The sequence below is a fragment of the Pezoporus wallicus genome, unplaced genomic scaffold (genome assembly GCF_028554395.1).
Source record: "Pezoporus wallicus isolate ANWC-B61680 ecotype Strahan unplaced genomic scaffold, APGP_CSIRO_Pwel_v1 contig_6999, whole genome shotgun sequence".
Taxonomy (NCBI): Eukaryota; Metazoa; Chordata; class Aves; order Psittaciformes; family Psittacidae; genus Pezoporus; species Pezoporus wallicus.
The window spans coordinates 2,200,473-2,217,146 of record NW_026640180.1 but is presented as its reverse complement, the minus strand read 5'-3'; the positions used below and the strand labels follow the sequence as shown (position 1 = coordinate 2,217,146).

Here is a 16,674-nt window from a genome sequence, read left to right as displayed (position 1 = left end):
GACATGTTATGGAAGGTAAATATGCAAACCTTAAATCATAGAATCATAGAATGGTTTGGGTTGGAAGGGACCTTCCAGTCCAGCTCATCCAGTTCCAACCCCCTGCCATGGACAGGGACACCTTCCACTAGACCAGGTTGCTCAAAGCCCCATCCACTCTGGCCTTGAATGTTGCCAGGGATGGGGCAGCCACAGTGTTTCTGGGCAACCTGTGCCAGTGTCTCACCACTCTTACAATGAAGAATAGAAATAGACACGCAAGCTTAAGCAATAGAAAGCTACAGGAAAGAAAAAGATGATGAAGTCAGCTACTGCAGGTTGTATGTTGAACTAAGTTCGTGGTCAGACATGGAAAGACAGTAAAGGAAAGCATATAAATTTAATTTCAGATAAAAGGAGCTCACTTTAGCGGAAGAGAAGCAGAACTGTAAGTTGGCTCCCTGGAGCCATTAGTTGGATTTGTTTGGACTTGACAATATTCAGAGATGAGATACAGATAAAAAGGGCTATGGTCTTGGATGTAGCCCACAAAAATTGGAAAACAGTTCTGGAAAATTCTCCAAAATAATACAGAGATAAGAGAGCAAGCAAGCAAAGACAGTCGTGGAAAGCAGAATGGCATGGCACCGCAGCAGGACATCAGTCAGTGACATCTGAGGCTGTTGAAGTGACTGGCAGGCATATGCAGACTGACGTTTGAACAGAAGTCATGAGCAACTTGGACAGCATTTCAATGAGAGCAAAAGGGGGAAGGTGCATTTGGGAGCATGTAAGATGAAACAGGAGAAGATGAACTCAGATAAAATTTTCAGGAAACTTTGGAGACAAAAGGAATATAGCAGTAGTTGGCTTGCTTAGTAGTTGGGTGAACACATGTCTGTGCAGATCCAATACTCGATATATAGGCTGACTCAAATTTTGACTTACATTTTCATTTGAGTAAAGCCAAACTGCAGAAAATAACTTTTACAGGTGCTCTACTCGAGATAAAACCTGTAAAAACTCTAGAAAGTTAAAGCTGGATCAAACTTTAGCATATGCTTAGGAGTGTTCATGAGGGAGAGCAAGCCTTTTGTTGAGCCTACCTTGAATTCCGAGAAAATGAGGCAGCGGGAAAACAGTTTTACATCTCATTTTTAAAGCTACGCACAGAATCTTCCTCATGCTCTGTAAAATGTCATGTATCAGTTATTATACATCCACACACAGGCCCCCTAACCTAAACAGGCAACTATTAAGCTTTTGATAATGCCTGAAAGTAGCCTCATAGCGCACTTGCAGGGCTTTCTGGTCAGGACTCTATAAAGTTTTGCACTGCTGCAAGCCCTAGATTTGGAAGCAAAGATAAACGGGATTATAGGAAAAAATAAAAATAAATAGCCAGACCATCCATGATAATACAAAGTGAGGACAGTAGGTGCATTTTGTACCCTCAGGCACCTGTCAGCTCCAAGTCATGGACTGTAGAGGAGACAGTAATTGCAAAATAGATAAATTGCACTTTCAGCTGTGGGGCTGAACATGTCAAGGTCTTAAGAATACTGCTGAACCTTATTACTTGTAAAGCAGCAGCAGAACATCTCATCTGCCCAGGAAGCATTACCTCCAGAGGCATAGGGGAACCAGGGAACCAGTGTCTGGGTTGATAATTAGTTTGCTAACCAACAGCTGCAAAGCATAGCTGACCCCCTTGTAGTGAGTTAAAATATAAGGGGAATGGAGTATAACCACAGAATTTTTATGTGCTCTTGTCTTTTTTTTTTGCTTCCTACGCCTTTCTTAGCCACTGTCAAACTGCTATTGGTACAGGTCCAATACGCAAGAAGTCTGTTTCAGTTAGCTCTTGGTTTCAGTGTCGTTTTATTGGCCAACTCCATAGGCAGAAATGTCCACAATGAAGATGTATGGACTTGCACATATTAACGAGGTATTTTTGTGGTGTGATCAGCATATCCGCCACTAAAACATGATTCTAATGGCAAATCTGTGAGTAAATAATTAGTTAATTTTTTGGCACATCTTTTGGCCAACCTTCATGCTGTTGCTGTTGCTGAAAACAAATTAAGAATAACCATGTCCAGTTATTAACAACTTGTTCTAGCACAGAATTGTAAATCATTATTACCCCCTTCTTCCTCAGACAAATCAGCTTAGCAAAGCTTTGTTATGGTCTTTTCATAGGTAGATTAAACAGTCTTATTACTATTACAATATTCTCAGGAAGATAAAAGTGCCATCCCCAGTGTCATAGAATCATATGATTTGGGCTAAGATCATCTGGTTCCAGCCCTCCTGCCATGGGTAGGGACACCTCATGCTAGACCATGTCGCCCAAGTCTCTGTCCAACCTGGCCTTGAACACTGCCAGAGATGGAGCATTTACTACTTCTTCAGGCAATCCATTCCAGTGCCTCATCACCCTCACAGTAAAGAACTTCTATATATCTATCCTGAGCTTCCCCTGTTTAAATTTGAACCTGTTACCCCCTGTCCTACTGCTACAGTCCCTGATAAAGAAATAATGAGACCCTCTCAAGCACCCTTGTGGGCCACCTTCAGATATCAGGAGGCTGCTATGAGGTCTCTTCTCCAGGCTGAACAGCCCCAACTTTCTCAGTCTGTCATCATATGGGAGGTGCCCCAGCCCCCTGATCATCCCCTGATCATGGCCCTCCTCATGTCCAGGGAAAATAAACAGGCGTGGCAGTTGCTAGAATGTTTCCACTGGCAATGAAAGTAGGATCATAACAAAAACAAAATCTCAAGACCAAATTCCTTTTGATATCATGTGCAAGCTGAAGAGGAAATATGAGAGCCTAAGAGGAGTTTCTTTTAATGCACCATCCAGAAGCATTATTTCACCTGACAGCCACTTGCAAGTTTCCTACCGGCTAAATGTTTTGCAGTTAAACAGACAGAGGTTTCAAATGCATTCAGATTCTGACGATGCAGCCTGGGAAAAGAATTTTCCACTTTGTACTGCTAAGAAAAATGCAGACGCTGTAGGCTATGGTATCACGTTCAGAGGAACAAGGTGGGTAGGATAGGGCATTAGGCAATATTATATTCTAGGGAATAAAGAGCAGACAGGGGCACAATGGAAGTGCTTCATTATACTTTAAATGGGAATAGTTCCAAGGATAGGAAAGCCTGTAGTGCTTGTAAAGGATTAAGCAGGGTAATGTGCTTTTCAAGAAGACATAAAGAGGTATGTAATGTGATATGTTTAAGCCTAAATGATTTTTCTTGGAGTCCTCAATGAATGTTTAAGCAGGCATGACTTAGGCCTCTGTAAATCCTCTCTGAATAAATAACTTCCATGAAAATAGAGATTCCTTTGACAGAATGAGATGCATACTTCATAACCTATGCAAAAAAGGAAAATCAATTCGAAAACCACGAAACACTTAGGAATACTAAGGAAAAAAGATAAAAGTGACTATTCTTCATAGTAATCCAAGCATATATAGAAATACATCTACCCTCCCCATCCGGTTTGATTTGGCTGAGGAGGAAAACAACTAAATGCCTCTCTACCTTCAATTCAGATCTTCAGCTGCTTTTTGTTGCCTTTTGAGAAATTTAAGAGACAATAAGTGGCAGAAAATATCTAAAGTGCCTGCACTTTTCAGGCTATCTCCTGTTTAATGTATCTCTGTTCTCTCTTCAGGGTAAATCTACCCAGCTGCTCTCTAACCAGACCTGATGGTGTATACAGCTGTTCACTATGGATGGAATAGGAGCACAGATATGTATGTATGCAGCTGATTTATGAGAAGAACAGAACCAATAAATATCAAAACTTGAAAACTTACAATGAAACGATCTTCCCATCTTATTTCTCTTGCCTGCCCTGCCCTCCTGCCAGGAAAAGCAGGTCAAAGCAGTAGATTGCCTGATGCAAAATGGGACTACAGAATCACTGTCATTTGGCTGTATTGTATTTTCACTCACAGAGGTGCTATTCCCCATGCAGTCACTGGTACAGAGAGCACACAGTCCTGCTGAGCAAGTGGGATGATGCAGTGAGTAAATCAGCAGCTGATCCCACTCCCCTTCCTCCTGTTTATATATACATCACTATTAAACTGCTACATTCCTTAAAATAAAAGCAGTACCACTGTAATTTGTGGAATAAAATCAAGACAACACTGAAGAACTTTTAAGACATTTGGCAAAGCCTCTTCCGTGATGTTTACTTGAAAACCTCATTTAACATTGGAGAGGGTGCAGCAGGGACTATTGTTAAAGAAAACCATGGCTACTGCATCCATAACATCCTTTCTGCACATCTCTCTTCCATGGCGGTCTCTCCTATCACAGTCCCTTCATGGTTATTAGACAGCCTAGTGGAAATCCCTTTCTACAGACTCATTTGGAAGCACTTAAGTCTCAGCCCTCACTTGGCACTCTAGGAACTCCAAGGTAATGGCCTCAGAGAACTTGAATAAACTGCTGTTCAGTCATGCTTTAGTGCTGATTAATGGTAGAAACAAAACAAAGCACAGAGGGAGACCTGTTGGCTCAGCTTGTCCGGTGTTATAATCTGGATAATAGCTCTGATGTGGCCACTTAAATTCATTCAAGACCCTGAAGAACATTACGAAGTAGATAAATAAGCTAAAGGGATTCTTTCCTCTGAAATGTGTTTATTTTTCTGAAGCACGTCACAGAGATTATAACCTCTGCCTTTTATCAGATACCTTTTTTAAATATTTTTTCTTGTCTAATAATAGCTTTTAATATCACATTCTTCATCCAGCTTTCTTCCCTATCAGCTCAAATGTGATCTCCCAAAAGCTTCTGTTTGAACAGCAAGTGACAAATAATCCTTTTCTGTTGTTTCTTCCTTTAAGGTGAAAGAACGAGAGGAAACTGCACACATAGGTAGAAGTATATGTTCATTAGAATCAGGCCTGAGCTCTCTGGTATTTTAAAATTGAAGGGTGGGTGGTTTGCTCACAGGCTGCAGCTTGGCTTTTCAACACCATCATTTCCACTGCTTATTCTTGGGAAGCAGAGGCATGGGAAATTAAATAACTCAGATATTTCTGGTACTGTAGGCTTTAGGACAGCAACTGCCATGTTTCTAGGAGTGAGACATCAAAGACTGTAATCTGAAATTATCTGCCACCATGTTACACTGGTTGAATTTTCAGCTGAAAGCCATTAGTCAGCATAGGTGTGCTTGACATGCTCTGTTTTTTTATTTTTCTGAAATCCTGAGTATAATTTGGGAAGGCAAACCAGAAAGAGGCCAGTTTTTTTTTAATATATATATACAAAAGGCAAACCTCAGCTTTATCAGCCTCTTCCAAACTGAGCTAAAATATATTTTCTCAAAAAAAGCAATTTCCTCTAGCCAATAAATCTTCAAACTGTCTTTTCTTTTCCTTGCTTTTTCAGCTTATGACTTTATCTAAAGGGGTTTCAAAAGTACGGTTCCCCAAGGCCTCTCTTGCATCTTCTTTCATGCTGTTTAGTCCTTCAGAGGATAAATATGATCTCAGTTATACAGAGGGTGGGTTAGTGATTTTTAAGACTCAAAAAGATCTCTGTTATTTTGTAGTTCTTTTATTATCAAGAGACTATCAATGATTTCATCATTCTTTTTAAGATACTCTTTTCTCTCATATGTTTGCGTCCAGTGTGAAAACACCAGAAATTATAGGTTTTCCTGGCAAATGGATATTGGTGGAGACAAAAGGCAGTGTTTGGATTTTCAGAAGTTGCTAAGCCAAGCTTAGAACAAGTGAACACATGCTTCATGGATATTTGCTCTAATCAACCTTCAAAGTTTGAAGTTTAAGGTCTAGAAAATATGATATCACTCAGATTTTATTTAAAACTGTCTCTGCAAAAATACAACAGTAGAGAAAAAGTTTGTATACAGTCACTCATAAACCCATATTCACTTTCATACCACACCCTTTCATGGACTAGTGTTCTTATAAAAGCTGTAGATGTCAACCAAAACACTGGGAGGGAACTATTGCATTCACAAATGTGCCTATACAAATTGTCTCTGGCTCTCAATGAGGGTAACTACAGAGGATAGCTGGGAGTCTCTTCTTTAAAGCCAGATCATCTTTTTTTGCCTGACTCTCTCAAAACATACAGGACACAGCGCTCCAACTGAAAGCCAAGATTTTCAGTGCCAGGTGTCTACAAAAGAAAGTTAATCAATGTCTTGTATTAAAAGTGCTTTAAGCTTTGTACAGTACATTGCCACATAACTTCTGGGGTTATAGTCCAGTGATCCTATTCCCATTCTGCATTCTGACAAATGCATTCATCTCTTATACCTATAAATCCTTTTCAGAGCAAACAGTCTAGGTGCTTATATTTTAAAATCTTGTTGAAAGCAACTACATACTGAGAAGTCACAATCCTCTGTGCTGATGCAATCGGCTTGCAGAAATTGGTACCAGGCATGATCACTATCTGGGTGCAAATGCATCCCTTATAGTTAAAAGCAACAACTAAGCAAATGTGGTGTTAAAGCAGATCATCTCCAATGGGAAGACAAAAATAAATCATACCAGTACCTTTTGGATACCTGCAGTTGACTCCAAGACATTGTTCTCTGAACCGTTACTTCTGTTAATCATCCGCCACATTTGGGAATACATGCTGTCCCTCTCAAAAGGATTCATCCCTTTCACTCGGACATGCTCATAGACTGCAGAGTCCAACACAGTGCCGTAAGGAATATCCGTCTGCCTTGAGAGATCCTGGAGAGACCTTAATTGTGGGTGAAGAAAAGAGACACAGGGGACTTGAAGCCACATTTTCAAGAGGCAGGAGCTGCAGGCAAGCAAAGGGCAATACATTGGAAGACAGATGTCAAGCCAGTTTCTAGTTTCTTTTGTTTGATGGTTTGGAATGTTTTTTTTTTCTTTTTTCTTAAAAGACAAAGTGAGGCTTAAAAATTGTATGGTTTAAGACACAAGGAGAAATATGAGGTGAAAGAAAGGGGTGGAAAAAGTGAAAATGGATGGAGAGAGAAAAACAGGAATAAGAGGATCTTGTCAAATGCCAAACTCCTTTGAGCAGGGGCGAAGGAGAGGAGGGAGCATTGCAGTCCCTCCAGCCATACACAGCAAGTTCAGCAGGAATTGAATAATCCCTTATGAGCCTGCAGTACCACCACACACCTGGCTGCTGGGGAGCAGGAGTATTAGCACCAGAACTCCCCAAATCTAGCACAAAGCACCTGGCTCTGAGTACTTCTAAGTGCTACTGGGTTACACAATGAAGAGCAGCTTTTTTGTGGTATTCCTGCACTGAACTGTGCACCCACAACACAGGTCACATCCTACACTATTTTCAGCAGCAAGAAGATTTATGTTGTGGTTTTGTGAACTGCCTTTTCATCACAGTACATGTTATTTAGACCAGTAAATTTGTTCTACTTTACATATTATCTGGTCTTACGCATTGCCTATAAGTAAGAATATTTAATTGGTTTAGAAGTTACTACAGCACCCCAAATATGGTTTTGTCAATCCTACTTTGGACTTAAAAATGCATTTTTAGAACCCTTTGAAGTGTTTTTACCTCTTGGCCTTTATTTTCCTGTCCTATAGAATTGCTCTCAAGTACCTTTGGTTCTTTAATTACATTCATTAAGGTTTCAAAATAACTACTTGAAAACATCTATGCCTAAAATCCATTACAGTTTTCCTGGCTCAAATTAACTTTGTATAAACTGTTTAAATGTAGTGGATGACACCAAAGGACAAATCAAGGGGCTGAATGCTGTGTTGAAGTAAGAAATAGCAAATTGTAAAAGCTCACTGCAGCCACAGAAAGTGCAAGCACAAATGCAGAAAACTCATCCAATTCCAAGTTGTGTTTCTAAAACGTGTAAATAAAGAGGCTAGTGAAAATGGCCCTATGGGGGTGGGGTGGGGGAGGAATTCTTAGATGTTCCAGGGATGGCACTAAAGAAAACAGTAATCAAATCTCAAAGGATATGTATGCCTCTGAACACAACAGAAAACAGGAACAGAAGAAATCAATAGAGCTCAATGGCAAGGGTTTAGAGGTTAGTTGAGTCAAAAAGAAATCCTTTAAAATTCAGATATGTGGGCTTAGAAGAACATTGAACAAGAGCTAAATTCTAAGCAGATAACATATAGCAAATATAAGGAAGGGATAAATTAAATTTTGAAGAGTAAACAGCTAATGGTATTAAACTCCCCACAGTCCTCTCCTCTTTCTCCAACAATACGGCATTCCTCTTCAAGAACATAAGCAGCAGAGAACCTTCAAAGAATCTACACATATGGGATCATCAAAGGTAAGCGGCTAGATGAAACTTTTCCTGAAACCAAGTATACTGGTATTCTACCAGAGGACTGAGACATGCCCTTTTTTTAGGAAGAAAAATGTGAGACTTTAATGGACTAAGGTATGAGGAGAGTAAGTATTATCGCTAATTTTTAACTGAAAAGTAAAAAAATAAAATTATCAAGCCCAGATAAACACCTATGAGTTCTGAAAGATCAAATATGAAATGACTGAGTTGTTAGCAAAACTCTGAAACCTCATTACAGCTAGTGTATGAAAAGGAAGCAGTAAATATTTTTAAAAGGATGTAGTTGTAATCAGAGGAATTACTGAAAGTAAACTACTAAGAAGTTATACTTAGATTTAGTAAATAAACTGAAATAAGTATTGATACCATTTTAAAGATCAGTCGTGAAAATTAGATATGACTATCAGGTAGGTTTCTCGAGGGAAAGCAAGTCAATCATCTACTAGACTTTGAAATTAGTGAAAACCCTAAGAATTTAAAAAAGGCTTTCATCTTACCAAACAATGTATGGAAAGTAGAAGTATGGACTGGCTATAATGGTAGAATTTAGAAATGCTTCCTGGTAAGATATTGATAATATTAGGAAAGCAGATACTCAGAGTGGATGCTCTTGAGGGACTTCACGGGTAACAAGACCAGCTTTCACAGAACTAAAAGCCTGGGTAAGGGAAGTGTGGACCTGTTGAGGGGTACAGCAGACACAGCTATGGTTGAGATGCTCATTGCCTTCTTTGCCTTGCTCTTCCCCAACAAGGTCTCCCAGGTCCCTGTGACTAGAGGCAGCGTTCAAGGAGGCAATGAAGAAACAGCAGTAGGTGGTCAAGTAAATGCCAACCAGAAAAGACAGGGATTGGTTGAGAGCACTAGACCCATAGAAGTCCATGGACCTGGCAGGCTGCATCAAAGTGTGCTGAGAGAGCTGGCCAATGTCCTTACAAGACTTCTTGCTTTAATTTTTGAAAGGTGGAGGAGATCAGGGGAGATCCCTGACCACTGGAGAAAAGAAATGTCCAGACTATATTAAAAAAAAGATAAAAAAGATGATTCACGGAATTCAGGTGGGCTATCCAACAGTACTGGGTGAGTCCTTTCAAGAGTGTCAGCATTGGTTGAGTCCTCTCAAGTCCTCTCTCTGAAGGAGAAGCAGCTGACTGGGAGTAGTCAGCATTGATTTACCAAAGGTAAGTCGTGCCTGACCAATCTGATTGCTTTCAATAATAAAATGACTTAGTTTGTGGACAAGACCAGAGGAATGGCTGCAGTTTACCTTGACTTCAGCAAGGCTTTCAATACTGTCTCCCATAATATTCAGGCATCCAAATTAAGTGATTAGGTCTGGCTGGGTAGGAAACAAGATGAATAAATTCCTGGTTGGATAATCAGGCTCACAGGGTAGTTCACCTGGAAGCTGGTAACAAGTACCACAGAAATCTAACTTGAGACCTGACCTTACCCTGTTGTCAAGTTCGCAGATGACATGAGCTGGGAGACCAGCTGATTGCTCCAGGACAAGCTATCATCCAGATGGACCTAGAAAGGCTGGAGGGATGGGCTGACAGGAGTAGTGTAAAATTCAGCAATGACAAAATACAAAGCCATGTACTCCTGTGGAGAAATAACCTCCTGCAACAGTCCAGGCTGGGGTGCAGCTCTATAGAAAGGCACCCTGGTTGACAGTGATGGGCATTGTGAGGATTTCTCTCTGTTTCACCATTAGGCAAAGTGTTGTGTAGAAGCAAGTGTATTACTGTTGCATTGACAGTAAATCATCTATCAAAAGCATCATTCATGAAATCCACTAGCTAAATACAACATTCTATATTCATCAATTCTGTGCTGCTGCTGCCAATTCACTTCTGTATGTCCTGGCGGTGCTTAGAAGTGCAATGAAGGTGCATGTCACAAGGTGCATACTGTCATGCCCTGTAATTGCTGTGTTGTCATACAAACTGTTACAAAAGTCTACAAAAAGTATTTACTGAGTCCCCAATTTCTAGTGAAAACACCTAGTGAAATTGCAGTCATTACTTTACAAGCCATATCATTTCTAATATAACAAGCAACACTGCATTTTTTGTGAAATATTGTTTCTAACTGGTATATAAATGACATGTATCTGCTGCCACAAAACAGTACAGTTAGAAAGAACACAAAACAAAAACAGTTCCTCTGTATATCTTGTGGCTATAAAACCAATCTTGCTATTTTTAGAAAGGCAAACCAACACAAGACGAGCTGTTAGTCCAAAAGTGTGCTACAATCAGGTATGGGAAGCATATTATAAGCAGTGTGAGAAGCAAGCAAGACACAAAGGCATCACCAGCCAGGAAATAACAAGGAGAAGAATTATGTCAATGCCTTCAGGAAGGCATGTTGTAGCTGCCAAGTCTGGCATTAACTAGCCTGCGTTTCTTTGCTGTTTGGTGTGCTGTCCTAAAACATAGGTTTTATCTCAGTTGCCCTGCTCTGCATCTTTTCACAATTGCAGGTGCTGCTCTATGCTGAGAACATGATGTAAAGAGGACAAGAGCAAGCCAAGTATGAGTATAAACTCTACAGATGTGCCAAACACTGTCAGCAGTAAACTCAAGTTTTGGTTTGCCTGACCCTATGCTGAGGAGCAACAAAGAAGTTTTGGAGCCTTCGAGGTGTACGTGTATGCATGCTGCTCAGTAGGCAAACTGCAAAAATGGGAACAACCTATCACATTAGTGACTTATCTCCTCACACAAACACGTCGAATGGGATCATAATATATATGACCTCTTTCAGAAACTGTTTTTTATAACCTGCAACTCTGCAGACTACTGGTATGACATTCACAACCCTGCAGCCAAGGTACAGCAAAACAAAGAGACATTACAAACCTTGACAGAACTAATAAAATTATTAAACCATTGAGGTTCCTTTCCAGCAGAAAGAATTTTTATAACTGCTTTGCCTCCAGCCTGGTTTGTAGGTTACACATTGTTCGATGTACCTTTATTCCTGGATTAAACAACTCATTCTCTGTTCAGACAAATACATTTAGTGGAGACATAAACCCACAGCCTCACTAGATCACCCAGTCTCACTACACAGCTGCCACACAAGATCTCAAAATAAGGATAAAGTATTTGTCAGGCTGGATAATTCCTATGGGGTATCTGTTGATGCCCAATTTCTGACACTGTTATCCATACTGGATGGGAATTTAATTTTGTGATAGTTTTACTGATCTCAGTGTAACCACCTGCAAAGCAAAGCACACATCTAACGTGAGTTAGAGAGTTATAATCCCACATTTTAAAACATTTACCTCTTTGAATTTCTAATTTTGAAGCAATAAGGTAATGAATGACAAAAGTTGTTTAAAAATAAAAAAAGAAGATAGAGTTGAAAAAAATTGTTATAGAATAAAATACCTGTAAATGAGTTTGCCTATAGACAAATCCTACTTCTAAGGAAGCGACCATGCAGTCAAGTAGCAGTTCACCTTATTTTTGGTTATCAGTCATGAAGCACTGTGGGCAAAAATGTTGTCTGGTCTTTAAGTTTTTTTCTCATTGCAGTTACTGAGATGATACTAATACTATCCTGTACAGACTAACTGCAATAAAGGGCTATTCTGAAGATGAACTAAGTCAATTGAGAATGAATTATTAACAGATACATGTATTTTTCAGCCTTTGTTGATTTTGTTTAGTATTCTACACCTTATTCAGGCAGCAGTTGTCAGGTCACTTTCATTTTCTGGCTTAGCACAAATGAATGACTTTATAATTTAAAAAATTATCTCTGCTTTCAACTCAAATGAAAAAAAAACATATGTTGCATGTGTTTCTTTCCCCAAAGCATACCCTCTTCTGTAATTCAAATCCTAGGCTTAGAATTGGTAACATGTTTTTCTTATATGTCAGCCAAAAGCATTTAAAAAGTACACAAAAAATGTAGAAAAGCAGAAGGTCAGCTCCATAAAGGAATAACCAAATTACTTTTTAGGTGGTTAAATACCACAGAGGTCAGAGGCTTGGGCATCAAAGTATCTCTGTAGATCTGGATTACAGAATGATTTAGGCTAGCTGTGTTGTTAGTCTTGGCTGTTGCACAAAACTGTCTGCATGAAGTAGTCACTAAATTTTAGGAGAAAATAACTGATGTCATGGCTTACATTCAAGTCTTTATTTATGACTAATTCAGATAGAGCTTTCCAATGCTTCCTGACACACCCCCCCCCCCCCCCCCATTTTTTTCTAGGACATGAAGGATTAATTCACAGCCAGGTTTAGGGAACAGGGCACACTAAGTGAGATTTGACTGTTGGCAGTGACAGCTGTGTCAAAATCTAGTAATACTGCTTGCTAGCCAGTTTGAAGATCTGGTTTAATCAGATTAAAGGAAAGGTTTAAGAACATTCTGATTTTCTGTGTAAGGAAATATCTACTGCAATTACTGCATTCTTGTGTAACCATCCTTGCAGAAAACTCGTCAGTTTTATTGAGCATTTTAGAGCCCTGGGGTCATGATAACTTCAAGTGAATCATGGTGTCCTGGTTTCAGCTGGGATGGCATTAATTTGCTTCCCAGTAGCTGGTATACGGTGCTGTGTTTTGGCTTTAGTCTGAGAACAATGCTGGTAACATGTTGATGTTTTAGTTGTTGCTTACCCTGATCAAGGACTTTTCAGTCTCATGCTCTGCCAGTGAGGAGGTGTACAGGAAGCTGGGAGGAAGAATAGACAGGACACCTGAAAACTAACCAAAGGGGTATTCCATACCACAGCACGTCATGCCCAGTATACAAAGTTGAGGGAGTTACCTGGAAGGGCAGATTGCTGCTGAGGTCGTGCTGGAGCTAGCTCAAGACCTCCAAATTTATCTGCATTTACTGAGAAAAGCCACTCTTAATTACTATTCATTCATGTTGCATTTGAGACAGTGATCTAAAGATCTAAGGATCATAGAAGTTATGCTTTCTTTGCTGCCACAATGTTTTGTCATTTGAAATGCTGACTGTCTTGATTTAAATGTCATCTGCAATGTGGGGCAAGTGTGAACAAAAGATGCATCTAGGAACTACTCCATGACTTCAGTGCCTCCACTCCTGACACTGCCTGAAGATGAGAAGCTGAGCTCCCAAAGCTATGAATAGTAGCAATTTGTCTGCAAAAGGAGACTAATAGTCTTCTAAGTTCATTAGAAATTGTAGAAATTTGATCCAAATTAATCAGTAAAGCAGAGAACAAATGCCATCAACTTCAAGAGAGGTTATACATCAAAGATCTACTAGGAGACACTAATAGGGAAAGGAAGCATTTCACTAGTCCTCTCTAGCACACTAACAAAACCTTATTATGCTTTTCTTCTCAAAACAGGCTTCTAGATACCTTGAGACACTGACTAGGATGAATGGCCCAACATTCATACCAGTCAAGAAAAGCAAGCTGCAAGAGCTCTGGCTACACATCCAAAAACCGAAATGCAGTAACTACCAAAATGTTTCATGGAAATGAAATGTGCTGTGGGCTACTTGAATCCTCCTATCTTCTGTAAAAGATATCACAAGGACCATGCCTTCAGCAACACACTGTAATATCTGATGCTAGCTAGAAATTGGAAATGAAAACCAATTAACTACTTGTTACACGTGTGCAAACCCACTGACTTAAATTTCTTTCATTTTTCTGACTTCTCTGAACCTGTCTGGATAGCACTATAAGCAGAATCTGCTAGTAAAGCAGTAAAGCTGTAACTACATAAACTCATTTCCATTCTGGCCTTCAAAACTCCCCAAGGTACAATCTGATCTGTTAAAAAAAGAGGAAAAAAAAGGCATCAGCTTTTTTCTTTATTGCTTATTCATGTTTCCCAGTTTGCAGTAATTCAGCATGGTAAACAAACAGCCTCCCTCTTATGTGCTGGTTTGAGGTCCAATTTTGGCAGTTTTGTAAACTAAAGTTTTACACTCCCACTGTAGTTAGGGTAACTTCATTCCCTAATGGATACTTAACACATCTAATTACTCTATTTTTGAGCTGAAAGTGTTGCTGAAAAATGTCTTTGTTCTTTCATTCCAGGAGCTTTCCAGCTGCAACATTTTCTACTGAATAAAACATTTCCAGTGACTTTGCCATAAATAATACAGCACAAAGACCAATGTAGTCCCAACTATACATAATAACATCAGAATTCCACTGAGGGTTTTCTGGTGACATCATAATAAACTTCAAGAAAAAGCTGAGATGTATTAAATTATAGTTTGGGTATATTTTATTCTTTTGTACACATGATAATACAACTCAGACATTTGTCACAGTATTTTGAGCATTTTCCTGGACTACTTCAAAACTAGAAGGGACATAATTTCAAAGCAGGATGCAGAGGCATAGCTCATATTTGTAAGGACAAACTGAATGACTGAATATATCATAATTATTTATTTTGCATGTACAAAATCTCATACTTCTCTTCTTTAAAGTCATGCTACCATTTTTGCAAAGAAGGATTTATGGGAAAGGCTAACCTTGTCACTTGCATGCACTTTCATGGATATGTAGCCTCAAGATTAAAAACCTTCTATGAACTAGAGAGCCCAGCCCTTGAAGTACTTGATTAGCTAATGTTTCACTGTATTTTATAATCTCTGCTTTTACCCAGGAGAAAGGATTTAGGGGTGGGGGAGGTCACTGGAGCAGTAGGAATGAGGATGTCAGCACGCAGCTTGCTGAGAGGAGACTGGAGAAAAAGGGGTAGAGAGAGAAAGAGTAGGAGACCTAGAAAGGTTCCTGTGGTACAGAAAGATGAGATGATGTGGAAAAAGGGCTAGAAGGAGTGACAGGAAAACAGTTCTCCAGACAAGGACATTCATGTTAGGCAGGCATGAAGCAAAAGAACCAATAGATGGAAAAAGAGAACAATATGATCCATTAGTGTAGTAAGAAAGCACTTGGGAACAGAAGGAGCAAAGTGACCAGAAGTTATTTTTCATTGTGTGTTGCTATTAACACATCTTTGCCTTGGCAAGAAAAGGAAAATTCAGCTTTGACTGACTATTCCCCATATCTTGAAGAAGCATTGAGCTCCTCCTCATTAAAGTGTCAGTGTGCAAGTATTATGGTTTGGGTATATTTTCAAAGCATTTCAAAGGAAAGCATAACCTGAAAACACACAGCACGCAACTTTCCCATTTCAAGTACTGATACACCCCTTATCCCAAACCCAATTGCTTCTTTCAAAATATGCATGCATATGAATGTACAAGTGCCGCAGAAGAGTATCTGCCAGAGGCCAACAATTCTGATCCTATAGACAAAGTGTCTCCAGGGAGACTGGCAGTCTATGGCATATTGTTATCTTTTTTTAGCTTCCAAACTACCTGTCAGGATGATAAAAATTTCTTCCTTTTCTCACACTTAAGTAGAACATATATACCCCTCTATAAGCATACATATGTTCACCCTCCTTTCCTTCAGCTCATTTATCAACTTACTGGATGGAGTTCTCAATGCGTGTGATGGTGAGGAAAGCTGCTAGGTTTGCTGTGTAAGAGGAGATGACAATCAATGCAAAAAGCCACCAAGCTCCCATCATCAGTCGGGTTGCTAGGGTTGTGTATGGAACCTCTCCTCCTGTGGGGAAGAAGGAAAAGCAAGAGTTTTCATTTGGCAGTAGGAAACCCAGATCCTTATTGCTCATGCCTTGCTCTGGAGAACTAGGCCTCAAGGTCAACAGGGAGCTACACTTTCTATGCAATGAAAAGTACTGAAGTCCACAGTGTCAGCTGTATTTAACTTCTTTTGCTATTGTGCTGTTAATCACAATTCATCTGCCAGTTCTGTCCAGTAACGGAAATAGACTTCAAGATATAAGAACAAAACCAGCAAAAGTAAATTCTTACAACATTCTTTCCTCAGAGATTTTATCTACAAACATTAATTAAGAATTTTTGTGAACTAAGGAACATAAAGTTAGAAAAACCCCATTGAAATATAATTACTTTTCACAGTTCTGTAGGCAGGCATATGCTCATGAGAAGTGTATGTGTATGTGTACAACTTACTGTAAGTGAACTTGGACATGCAAAAAACTAATCACATGTATTGAGGAATGCAAAATTGTTTTGTATTCCCATAGTTGCTTTCCTTTAAAAATCCAACTGCCATTTAAACAAAACATTAGCAGTAATTAAACCTACGAGGAGCTGCACATCACCACTTACGTGACCAGAGCCAAGTTTAGCAAGCCATGAAAAGCATTATTTTTTGTTCAAACTGCTGCTCCCAAAACACACTAGTTCAGAGTTTTGAAACAACTCTTTCAGTTGAAAACATACAAATAACAGATTTTTAGATGAAGGAAAATTCATTGTTCTAA

The 16,674-nt window shown here is 39.4% G+C and overlaps 1 protein-coding gene across 2 annotated transcripts in view; it reads right to left on the bottom strand.

Moving 5' to 3' along the window:
• The window catches only part of GRID2 (glutamate ionotropic receptor delta type subunit 2), a 914,338-nt gene that overhangs the window by 277,612 nt on the left and 620,052 nt on the right, over positions 1-16,674 (bottom strand). For both annotated transcript variants that reach the window (XM_057417982.1, XM_057417981.1), the window contains exons 12-13: positions 15,791-15,929; positions 6,549-6,744 (exon numbers count right to left, since the gene is read on the bottom strand). In XM_057417982.1, the coding sequence (XP_057273965.1) occupies positions 6,549-6,744; positions 15,791-15,929 (335 nt within the window). The remainder of the gene's footprint in view (positions 1-6,548; positions 6,745-15,790; positions 15,930-16,674) is intronic.